Below are 12,500 nucleotides of genomic sequence, written 5' to 3' on the forward strand. Positions count from 1 at the left end.
CCTGTCTGTCTCTCACCTGTCTGTCTCACCTGTCTGTCTCTCACCTCTCTGTCTCTCACCTGTCTATCTCTCACCTGTCTGTCTCACCTGTCTGTCTCACCTGTCTGTCTGTCACCTGTCTGTCTGTCACCTGTCTGTCTCTCACCTGTCTGTCTCACCTGTCTATCTCTCACCTGTCTGTCTGTCTCACCTGTCTGTCTCACCTGTCTGTCTCACCTGTCTGTCTCTTACGTGTCTGTCTCACCTGTCTGTCTGTCTCTCACCTGGCTGTCTCTTACGTGTCTGTCTCTCACCTGTTTGTCTCACCTGTCTGTCTCTCACCTGTCTGTCTCTCACCTGTCTGCCTCTCACCTGTCTGTGTCTCACCTGTCTGTCTCACCTGTCTGTGTCTCACCTGTCTGTCTCACCTGTCTGTCTCACCTGTCTGTCTGTCTCTCATCTGTCTGTCTCACCTGTCTGTCTCTCACCTGTCTGTCTGTCCCTCACCTGTCTGTCTGTCTGCTCACCTGTCTATCTCTCACCTGTCTCACCTGTCTGTCTCTCACCTGTCTGTGTCTCACCTGTCTGTCTCTCACCTGTCTGTCTCAACTGTCTCACCTGTCTGTCTCTCACCTGTCTCAGGTCTCCTGGAGCTGAACGTGTCTGGCTGTTCGTGGCCGGCCGTCTCCGCTCTGTGTCAGGCCGTCTGTCCTTGTCTCCGGCTGCTGGACCTCAGCAGAGTGGAGGACCTGAAGGACTCCCACCTGAGAGAGCTGCTGGCCCCCCCACCTGACACCAGGACAGGTGAGACAGCACACCTGCGTCGCCATGGAAACGCCTAGAGACCACTCAGTTTATAGTGTGAAAGAGTTTCCTGGAACTTGTTACCTTGGTCATTTTAATATTTATTATTATTATTTAATTAATTATTTATTTAGTTATTATTGTTATTATTTTAATTTTTAATATTTTTTTTATTTTTTATTTTTATTATTTTTTTATTATTATTTTATTTTTATTAATTTTTTATTTTTTATTTTTATTATTTTATTTTTATTATTATTATTTTATTTTTATTATTTTTTAATTTTTAATTTTTATTATTTTATTTTTATTATTATTTTATTTTTATTATTATTATTTTATTTTTATTATTTTTTTATTTATTATTATTATTATTTACTATTTTTATTTATGTATTTATTTAATTACCTGTTTATTTATCTATTATTGCTATAATAAAATATTAATTAATTAATAATTATTTAATTATTTATGTTAAATAGCTTTTAATATAATTGTCACATGACTTGAACCATGAGTCAGATCAGAGTTGCGTCATGTGACCCTGTGTTCTGCTCTCTGATTGGCCGATCAGCCCACGGTGAAACCAGAGTGGGGCGGTTCCAGAACGTGACGGAGCTGCGATTGGCCGGCTTGGACCTGACGGAGGCGTCGTCCCGCCTGCTGGTGCGCTACGTCCCCCGGCTCGTCAGACTGGACCTGAGCCAGTGTTTGAACATCACTGACCAGACGATCCACACGCTCACCTCCCCCATCTCCCCCCTCAGAGAGAGCCTCACCCACATCAACCTGGCAGGTAAGCTCTCACCTGTCTGTATCACCTGTCTGTCTCAGGTGTGTCTCAGGTGTGTCTCAGGTGTGTCTCAGGTGTGTCTCAGGTGTGTCTCAGGTGTCTCAGATATCTCAGGTGTGTCTCAGATGTCTCAGGTGTGTCTCAGTTGTGTCTCAGATATCTCAGGTGTGTCTCAGATGTCTCAGGTGTCTCAGTTATGTCTCAGATATCTCAGGTGTCTCAGTTATGTCTCAGATATCTCAGGTGTCTCAGTTATGTCTCAGGTGTGTCTCAGTTGTGTCTCAGATATCTCAGGTGTGTCTCAGATGTCTCAGGTGTCTCAGTTGTGTCTCAGGTGTCTTAGTTATGTCTCAGGTGTGTCTCATGTGTCTCAGGTGTCTCAGGTGTGTCTCAGGTGTGTCTCAGGTGTCTCAGGTGTGTCTCAGGTGTCTCAGGTGTCTTAGTTATGTCTCAGGTGTCTCAGTTATGTCTCAGATATCTCAGGTGTCTCAGTTATGTCTCAGGTGTGTCTCAGACGTGTGTCTCAGGTGTGTCTCAGTTATGTCTCAGGTGTGTCTCAGTTATGTCTCAGGTGTCTCAGGTGTATCTCAGGTGTGTCTCAGTTATGTCTCAGGTGTGTCTCAGTTATGTCTCAGGTGTCTCAGGTGTATCTCAGGTGTGTCTCAGGTGTATCTCAGATGTCTCAGGTGTGTCCCAGGTGTGTCTCCGGTGTCTCAGGTGTGTCTCAGGTGTCTCAGTTATGTCTCAGGTGTGTCTCAGTTATGTCTCAGGTGTCTCAGGTGTATCTCAGGTGTGTCTCAGGTGTATCTCAGATGTCTCAGGTGTATCTCAGGTATCTCAGGTGTGTCTCAGGTGTCTCAGATGTGTCTCAGGTGTGTCTCAGGTGTCTCAGATGTCTCAGGTGTCTCAGTTATGTCTCAGTTATCTCAGGTGTATCTCAGGTGTGTCTCAGGTGTGTCTCAGGTGTGTCTCAGGTGTCTCAGATGTGTTTCAGGTGTCTCAGGTGTGTCTCATGTGTCTCAGGTGTGTCTCAGGTGTGTCTCAGGTGTGTCTCAGATGTGTCAGGTGTGTCTCAGTTGTGTCTCAGGTGTGTCTCAGGTGTCTCTCAGGTGTCTCTCAGTTATGTCTCAGGTGTGTCTCAGGTGTGTCTCAGGTGTGTCTCAGTTGTGTCTCAGGTGTGTCTCAGGTGTGTCTCAGTTATGTCTCAGGTGTGTCTCAGGTGTATCTCAGGTGTCTCAGATGTCTCAGGTGTGTCTCAGGTGTCTTAGGTGTGTCTCAGGTGTGTCTCAGGTGTCTCAGTTATGTCTTAGGTGTGTCTCAGGTGTCTCAGGTGTCTCAGGTGTGTCTCAGGTGTGTCTCAGGTGTGTCTCAGGTGTCTCAGGTGTGTCTCAGGTGTGTCTCAGGTGTATCTCAGGTGTCTCAGATGTCTCAGGTGTGTCTCAGGTGTCTTAGGTGTGTCTCAGGTGTGTCTCAGGTGTCTCAGTTATGTCTTAGGTGTGTCTCAGGTGTCTCAGGTGTGTCTCAGGTGTGTCTCAGGTGTGTCTCAGGTGTCTCAGGTGTGTCTCAGGTGTGTCTCAGGTGTATCTCAGGTGTCTCAGATGTCTCAGGTGTGTCTCAGGTGTCTTAGGTGTGTCTCAGGTGTCTCAGTTATGTCTTAGGTGTGTCTCAGATGTGTCTCAGGTGTGTCTCAGGTGTCTCAGGTGTATCTCAGATGTCTCAGGTGTCTCAGGTGTGTCTCAGGTGTGTCTCAGGTGTGTCTCAGATGTCTCAGGTGTGTCTCAGGTGTCTCAGGTGTCCCTCTCTGTCTTCCAGGTTGTCTGAAGGTGACGGAGCAGTGTGTCCCTCTCCTGCGTCGCTGCACCTCCCTGCAGACGGTGGACCTGCGCTCCTGCTCCCTCCTCTCCTCTGAGACCGGACAGCTCCTCTCCTTCCCCACCCACGCCTCCTCCACCTCCTCCTCCTCCTCCACCGCCTCCTCCTCATCCTCCTCTTCTTCCTCTGCCACCACCACCACGGTCACCACTTCCTCCTCCTCCTCCTCCTCCTCCACGTCTGCTCCCCCCGCCTCCTCCTCCTCCTCCTCCTCCTCCTCCTCCTGTCCTCCTGAAGACAGAACGCTGCTAAAGAACAGCTAAAGTGCTCCACCATGACACTTACAGTTACCAGGGCAACGAGCCCCGCCTCCCACCTCCTTACACTACAGACAGGTGAGGAGGAGGAGGAGGAGGAGGAGGAAGAGGAGGAGGAGGAGGAGGAGGAGTATTTTGGGAACGTTGTGGGTAATAGTTGATAAATAGAAACTCTGAGCATGTACATATTTGTTCTCTGTACAATTTTTGGGTGTGTGTATATACTGTATCTGTAGTTTACTGTAAATGACCCCCCCCCCCCTTCCCCCCCTCACATCCCCCCCTCCCCTCACCCCCCCCCCCCCCCCACCTGACAACCAATCATCATGCTGGGCGTCCACCTGCTCGTCAGTAGCTGCAGAACAAAGGAAACGAGGAAAAAACACAAAATCTCTCTTTTTTCATTTTTCCCTTTTTTTATTTTTTCTATCAGGAGTAAAAAAAAAAAAAAAAATCAGATGCTAGCAGTTTCCCTCCGCTTCCAGTCTTTGTGCTAAGCTAAGCTAATCAGCAGGGGGCGCCACCGCTGCTCGTATCGATCATCGTCATATCAAACGCGGCTGCTCAGGTTTATGTTAGTTTTTATTTGTGCAGATTTAAACTTTAACGAGAAATTTGACGAAAAAAAAAAGACGTTAAAATCTCATCAATCATGTTTTTACGATATCAGATTAAACATATCGACCAATCAGCACTGAGCGTGTTCGGAGTTATATCGTCCGTGTTTCTGCTCGTTAATTCGTTTTTTTTGTTTTCAAACTTTTAAATTTTATTCAGAAAAACAGGAAATCGTAATCAGCGCGTTAGCTTAGCTTAGCTTAGCACAAAGACTGGAAGCGGGTGGAAAACTGTTAGCCTTCCTGTCAGAGTCTTTAACGAGTTTTTGTCTTTTCTGTTAATTAACAGATTAAATTAAAGGAGACGAACATTTTTATTTTTTACTAAATTTTGTCTCAACGTTTTAATTTAAATCTTTATTTAAACATCTTTCAGGAAGTAAACAGTTAAAAATCGGATTTTCACATTAAAACACTTTAGATTAATAGTTTTTTACAGTTAATTATCGTCGTAAAGTCGTTAAGACGTTCATCATTAAAACGCCGCTCCTCTCTTGAAGCAGCCATGCTAACAGTTTCCCTCCGCTTCCAGTGTTTGTGCTAAGCTAAGCTAACGTGGACTGCTCCTTTAAGGTTTGTTCAGGTGTCGTTTTTCTTTGAGCCTCGATGTCTTCAACGTTCGCCTCAATCACCCCCCCCCCCCTCCCATATCACTCCCAACCCCCCTCCCTCATACCCCCCCCCCACCCCCCCCCCCCCCGTGTTGATCACCTCTGATCAGGTTCATTGATCGATCGTTTTTTCTCAGGAGTAACGTTTAGTTTTAAATTATTTAGAGTGAGCTGAAACATTCCTACAGAAACAACCTCACTTTAGTTTTTATTATTTTCACACTCCTCCTCTTTTCTGTTTTTTTCTCTTTTTTGGGTTTTTTTTAAATTTTTGTTTATTTGTTTTTTGATCACATGATTAAATTTTCATCTGTTTCATTTTTTTTGCCGTTAAAGAAAAAAAATAAACGAGAAACTAAAACGACGTTAAATTTAAAATATCTGATTATGTAATAAGTTTAACGTCGCTGTGACATCATCATCGTCATCAGCTGATTTTAAATTAAGTCACGATCTAGATTTAATATTTCTTCATCAGTAAATGAATCCGAACTGTCGTCTAGTTATTATCTGAATATTCATTTATTTATAATTAGACTCTAAAAAAAGGGAAATATTGAATTTATCGTGATTCCAGATTAATTCATCTTTAATCTCGTTAATCGGATTTAAAGCCGTTGATTCACCGGCTGACTGATGATGTCATAATGATGTCATAATGATGTCATGATTCTGGTTTCTCGTCTTAATTCTGGTTTATTATTTTTATGATTAAACGTTTCATTTTTCATTTTTCAGATTTTACGTCATAAAACTTTTTTTTGATTTTATCGCAGAAACCCGACAGAGGATTTTTAGTTTGTTTTTTCGGCTGAAATGATTGGACGCCCTGGTGGTGGGCGGAGCTTCAGCCGCTCAGCTGTGACTATCGGACTTTATTTCTGTGTGTGAGGCGGTGGCACTGAGGGAGGGGGGGGGGGGGCGGGGGGGGGGGGGGGGGGGGTTCATATTGTTGTTTTCAGATGTGCAAATAAACAGCCAAATAAATCGTTAAATACGATCTTTGTAACGATGAGAAGAAGCAGCTCGATCAGTTCAGCACGAAAACAGCCGCTGAAAGTACGAACTTTATGCCGAGTGACACGAACTTTGTACCGAGTCGTACGAACTTCGTGCCGAGTTGTACGAACTTTATGCCGAGTCGTACGAACTTTATGCCGAGTCGTACGAACTTTGTGCCGAGTCGTACGAACTTTATGTTGAGTCGTACGAACCGACAGTTGAAATACAACCAATAAAAGGCGGCGAGATTATCTGCGTCGCTAGTTTGTCGTTATTCTTTTAGCTCTTTAGCGAAACGTCGGGTAACGCGCTGACATTAGCGAGCTAGCTTCGTAAAGCGGAAACGTTTCTCCGGTCGTAGCTGCTTCTTCTTTTTCTGGGAACTTTTTTTTTTTTTTCTTTTTTCGACGGATGAATAATGAAATCAGTCGTTATTTGCAGCCCTGAATAAAAAGCGTATCGTTAAGTATTGTCGCTCTGTGGTAGAAAAAAAAAACATCGGAATTTAAAGTATTAAAATATCTGCAGCCAAACTTCTCGTGGTGCCATAAAAACAGCTGATCGACCAGTTTTTTTTTTTTATATTTTATTTTTTCTATTCTGTCGTTGGTTTAGTTCTGTTTATTTCGTACTGTGACTGTAACGTGGGGATGAAGCGTAACCTAGCAACAAGTGAGGAGGTTAAAATCGGATCGGACGATAATCCCCCTGACTCCCTGAAAAAGCTCTTATCCAATCACATCTCTCGCCTTCTGTCTCTTATCTTAGTAAAAAAAAAAAAAAAAGTGTTTTTATGGATGTTTAAAAGATGCACTGGATCATCATCATCATCATCACCTTCATCCTCACTGTTTGCCAAATGTTAGTTTTATTGTGAAAGGGCATTTTATCCTGTTTATTTGTCTGTTTTTTTTTTGTTTTGTTTTTTTTATACTTTGTCCGCGACTCTTCCGTTTTTTTTTTTGTTGTGACGATGGAAAAAAAAAAAAAAAAAAAAAAAAAAAATGAGGAAGAAGTTGGAACAAAAATTTTAAAAAGAGACAAAAAGACCAACTCAAGGCAGCTACGTATGAGTGACTACTGTAAAATGAACTTAACTAATAAAGAAGCAATGGGTTTGTTTTTACTGCTCGTCTCCGTTTGGTTCATTCATGAAGATTTTAAAGGAGCACGACAAACTATTTAACACTTTAACGGTTTATTAACGAAACATTTAAACCACAAAATGACCCCGAGAAAATAAGAGTCAGAGAGGCTTCAGATAAAGCTTCAAATAAAAAGGTTTACAAAGCTACAAATATTATTTTTATACACAAAAACAGGAAATAATGACTTTATTTTTTTATACAAATTGAATGTGACTCCAAATCCTTCAAAATAAAAGACAAAATGAGCAATTACAACGTATGAATAACTTCACACATCAAACTTTTGAGAGAATGTATTAAATAAAAAGGTTTACAAAGCTACAAATATTATATTTATACACAAAAACAGGAAATAGTGACTTTATTTTTTTATACATAGCGGATGTGACTCTCCAAATCCTTCAAAATAAAAGACAAAATGAGTAATTACAAAATAAATGAACAATAATGATGATGTGACTCGTCCTGGTGATGTAATGGTGATGTCATCAGGGTTATTACATCACCACTTTAGCTTTTTTCCTTTTACCAAAAACTCTTTCAAAATAAAAATTACATCCATTTAACAGGAAGTGTCAAAATAAAACACTAAAAAATAATAGATGAGTAAAAACCAGCATGCACTGTTTAATGAACAAAAGTCAGAATATAATAAAGAGAAATAAAAGACTAAGAGGAAGTTTAAGAGCATATATAGAGCTGCTTCTGTTAAATCTGAAGACTGAAAGCAAACTGAATATTTTGGGTTTTCTCTGGTTTGAAATAAAATCAGAAGAAAAAGTCCAAAAACTGAAAACACACACATGTGAATCTTTGTTTTTTCTTCTTTCCCATTAATCATCTCAGCAGCCCTCACATTTATCTGCTGTCCCTTTGGAGGGGCCCCACCCCTAGGTTGGGAACCACTGGACTAAACTAGCTAACTGTATATAAAGTAGTATAAACTAGCTAACTGTATATAAAGTAGTATAAACTAGCTAATTGTATATAAACTAGCTAACTGTATATAAAGTAGTATAAACTAGCTAACTGTATATAAAGTAGTGTAAACTAGCTAACTGTATATAAAGTAGTATAAACTAGCTAACTGTATATAAAGTAGCATAAACTAGCTAATTGTATATAAACTAGCTAACTGTATATAAAGTAGTATAAACTAGCTAACTGTATATAAAGTAGTGTAAACTAGCTAACTGTATATAAAGTAGTGTAAACTAGCTAACTGTATATAAAGTAGTATAAACTAGCTAACTGTATATAAAGTAGTATAAACTAGCTAACCGTATATAAAGTAGCATAAACTAGCTAACTGTATATAAAGTAGTATAAACTAGCTAACTGTATATAAAGTAGTATAAACTAGCTAACTGTATATAAAGTAGTGTAAACTAGCTAACTGTATATAAAGTAGTATAAACTAGCTAACTGTATATAAAGTAGTATAAACTAGCTAACTGTATATAAAGTAGCATAAACTAGCTAACTGTATATAAAGTAGTATAAACTAGCTAACTGTATATAAAGTAGTGTAAACTAGCTAACTGTATATAAAGTAGTATAAACTAGCTAACTGTATATAAAGTAGTATAAACTAGCTAACTGTATATAAAGTAGTATAAACTAGCTAACTGTATATAAAGTAGTGTAAACTAGCTAACTGTATATAAAGTAGTGTAAACTAGCTAACTGTATATAAAGTAATATAAACTAGCTAACTGTATATAAAGTAGTGTAAACTAGCTAACTGTATATAAAGTAATATAAACTAGCTAACTGTATATAAAGTAGTGTAAACTAGCTAACTGTATATAAAGTAGTATAAACTAGCTAACTGTATATAAAGTAGTATAAACTAGCTAACTGTATATAAAGTAGTATGAACTAGCTAACTGTATATAAAGTAGTATAAACTAGCTAACTGTATATAAAGTAGTATAAACTAGCTAACTGTATATAAAGTAGTATAAACTAGCTAACTGTATATAGAGTAGTGTAAACTAGCTAACTGTATATAAAGTAGTATAAACTAACTAAAGTAGAGTAATACTGCATACTACATCACTATAATACTGCAGTACTTTTACTGTAATACTGCATACTACATCACTATAATACTGCAGTACTTTTACTGTAATACTGCATACTACATCACTATAATACTGCAGTACTTTTACTGTAATACTGCAGTACTTTTACTCTGGAACTACTTTCCTTCCGCCCAGCCGGATCTACTTTAACGTGTCCTGCGGTTCCTGAACGCAGCACGTGATACCGTTCCGCGGGAGAGAAGCGCGCGGCCTTTCCCTCCGTCAGCACCGGATGTAACGGGACGTCTCTCTGCTGCCACCGTCACCGTTTCCCGCCCCATCATCACACAGAGACGCACCGAGCACCGGCTCCCTCCGCCTGCACCGCCCTGAGGAGCGCGTGAACACTTATAATCTGCTGCGAGCGGCGCGGCGACCGGAACCGAGAGAGAGCGCGAGGCTGCCGGCAGGATGGAGCTCATCACGATCCTCGAGAAGACGGTGTCTCCAGGTGATTACCGGGGCCGGTGCACCGGGCAGCTCCGGTGTACCGGGAGGGAAGGAGGGAACAGCTAGCATGTTAGCTCGCTATGCTAACGGCCCGGTGACTCCGCGCGCTGCCGCCGGTTGCCGCTGCGGGTAGCTCGTGGCGGGAACCGGCGGCTCATCCCGGTGATCTGTACCCACGCATTCATGTATTAATCCCAACGGTTGGGCTCGCGCTGGGGGTGATGTGACACCGGCAGCTCGCGACCCTGCCCATGCCCGTTAGCCTCAGAGCTAGCTGCTTTTAAGCTAACTCTTCCCGGTTAACGGCTCCGTTAACGGGTTACAACGGCGGTAAAGTGTCTCCGCGTGCCGCCCCACCCCTACTCTGCTCCTGTACTCCCGGTTAACGGTGGTTTTTACCGGTTTGTTTAACTTTATTTTAGCGTTTTGTAGCTTCTCCCGGCGGCCAGGTTAAAGCTAGCATGCTAACACAGCTAACACGCACGCGGGGGGACCGGGGAAGGGAGGGGTGGGGGGGAAACCGGGAGGATCCTTCAGTTAACGTCTGTGTATATGAGACCTGATCTGTAGCGTGACTCTGTGTGTTTATACCAGGTAAACCCCCCCCCCCCTCACTGCGCCCCCCCGGGTTAATAACGGGTTAAAGCGTGTTAGCACGTTAGCAGCTAGTTTTAGCACGTTAGCAGCTAGTGTTAGCATGTTAGCTACATCACTAACCCCCCCCTCTCCCCGCAGATCGGAATGAACTGGAGGCTGCGCAGAAGTTTCTGGAGCAGGCTGCCATAGAGAACCTGGTTAGTATGTTGTTAGCATGTTGTTAGCATGTTGGGTGTGTGTGTGTGTGTGTGTGTGTGTGTGTATTATAGTGTGTGTGTGTGTGTGAGGGGAAGCTGCACAGTCAGACATGCAGCAGCAGCGTGGAGGAGCTCAGGACAGCTGCTGCCGCCCCCCCCCCCCTCCTCCATCACACACACTACAATACACACACACACACACACCCTATTGTACACACTGTAACACACACACTATAATACACTGTCACACACACACACACTAATACACACTGTAACACACACACACTAACACACTACTACTACTACTGCCCCCCCCCCCCCCCCATGCAGCGGCCTGGGCGGCAGCTAAACCCGTCTAAGCTGCACATTCAGCAACATTTAAAGGCTCATTTCAACCTAAACCTGTAGTCTACATCCCATAATATCACCTGTAGTCTACATCCCATAATATCACCTCTAGTCTACATCCCATAATATCACCTGTAGTCTACATCCCATAATATCACCTGTAGTCTACATCCCATAATATCACCTGTAGTCTACATCCCATAATATCACCTGCAGTCTACATCCCATAATATCACCTGCAGTCTACATCCCATAATATCACCTGTAGTCTACATCCCATAATATCACCTGTAGTCTACATCCCATAATATCACCTGCAGTCTACATCCCATAATATCACCTGCAGTCTACATCCCATAATATCACCTGCAGTCTACATCCCATAATATCACCTGCAGTCTACATCCCATAATATCACCTGCAGTCTACATCCCAGTCTCTCCATCTCTGCGTTACCATGGTAACTAGATGGCAGCTGTTACTCAAACTAGACTAAATATAACATTTAATATTTTTACATTTTGACTTGATGACTTTTATATTTTAAAAGTAGGAAGGAAAGGAAGGAAGGAAGGAAAGAAGGAAGGGAGGGAGGAGGTAAGGAGGGAGGGAGAGAGGAAGGAGAGGAGGAAAAGATGAGGGAGGAAGGAAGGAAGGAAGGAAAAGAGTAAGGGAGGAAGGAAGGTAAGGAGGGAGGGAGGGGAGGAAAAGAGAAGGAAGGAAGGAAAAGAGTAAGGAGGGAGAGAGGAAGGAAGGAAAGGAGGGAGAGAGGAAGGAAGGAAAGGAGGCAGAGAGGAAGGAAGGAAAGGAGGGAGAGAGAGGAAGGATAGAAGGAGGGGAGGAATAAGAGGAGGGCGGGAGGGAGGAAGGAAAGGAGTAAGGAAGGAGGAGAAGAACGAAGGAAAAATGAAAGAATGAGGAAGGAAGGAACAGTCCAGAGTGACGGGGTCAGTTTGACCCGGGAGGACGACACGAGGGTTAAATGACATTTACACCATTTTTTACCAAAAGTCAGACTGAATGCTCCTGAACATGTCAAATGGTGTAACCACAAAATGTCAAATGGTGTAACCACAAAAGAATGATAGATATTAAATATGTGATCAGCTACAGTGTGTTTAAGTGGACTTATACTAGGAAGGAAGGAAGGTAGGAAGGAAGGAAGGATGTAAGATCATGCCAAACTAGTTGATATGGTGTTAGGTAGGAAGGAAGGAAGGAAGGAAGGAAGGATGGAAGGAAGGAAGGAAGGAAGGATGTAAGATCATGCCAAACTAGTTGATATGGTGTTAGGAAGGAAGGAAGGAAGGAAGGAAGGAAGGAAGGATGTAAGATCATGCCACACTAGTTGATATGGTGTTAGGTAGGAAGGAAGGAAGGAAGGAAGGAAGGATGGAAGGAAGGAAGGAAGGAAGGATGTAAGATCATGCCAAACTAGTTGATATGGTGTTAGGAAGGAAGGAAGGATGGAAGGAAGGAAGGAAGGAAGGATGTAAGATCATGCCAAACTAGTTGATATGGTGTTAGGTAGGAAGGTAGGAAGGAAGGAAGGAAGGTGTTGAATTATTTGGTACAAAGTTTTTATGGTTACACCACTTAGACATTTTTACCATAATCCTCTAATATATTCTCCCTCCCTTCCTTCCTTTCCTTCCATCTGTCCTTCCTCCCTGCCTTCTTTCTTCCCTTCCTCTTTTCCTTTCTCCCTCCCTCGTTCCTTATTTCCTCCGTCCTTCCT

At 42.5% G+C, this 12,500-nt stretch overlaps 2 protein-coding genes across 2 annotated transcripts in view; both read left to right on the forward strand.

The window, feature by feature from the left end:
- zgc:158376 (uncharacterized protein LOC100101643 homolog) overlaps positions 1–3,787 on the forward strand; it is a 14,687-nt gene extending 10,900 nt beyond the window's left edge. The window contains exons 9-12 of the mRNA XM_053339008.1: positions 622–783; positions 1,358–1,579; positions 3,389–3,557; positions 3,736–3,787. Of these exons, the coding sequence (XP_053194983.1) occupies positions 622–783; positions 1,358–1,579; positions 3,389–3,557; positions 3,736–3,787 (605 nt within the window). The remainder of the gene's footprint in view (positions 1–621; positions 784–1,357; positions 1,580–3,388; positions 3,558–3,735) is intronic.
- Positions 3,788–9,310: 5,523 nt separating this feature from the next.
- kpnb1 (karyopherin (importin) beta 1) overlaps positions 9,311–12,500 on the forward strand; it is a 25,919-nt gene continuing 22,729 nt past the window's right edge. The window contains 2 exon segments of the mRNA XM_053339047.1: positions 9,311–9,621; positions 10,356–10,414. Of these exon segments, the coding sequence (XP_053195022.1) occupies positions 9,582–9,621; positions 10,356–10,414 (99 nt within the window). The 5' untranslated portion in view covers positions 9,311–9,581.

The sequence above is a fragment of the Scomber japonicus genome, chromosome 18, assembly GCF_027409825.1.
Source record: "Scomber japonicus isolate fScoJap1 chromosome 18, fScoJap1.pri, whole genome shotgun sequence".
In the NCBI taxonomy this organism is placed as follows: Eukaryota; Metazoa; Chordata; class Actinopteri; order Scombriformes; family Scombridae; genus Scomber; species Scomber japonicus.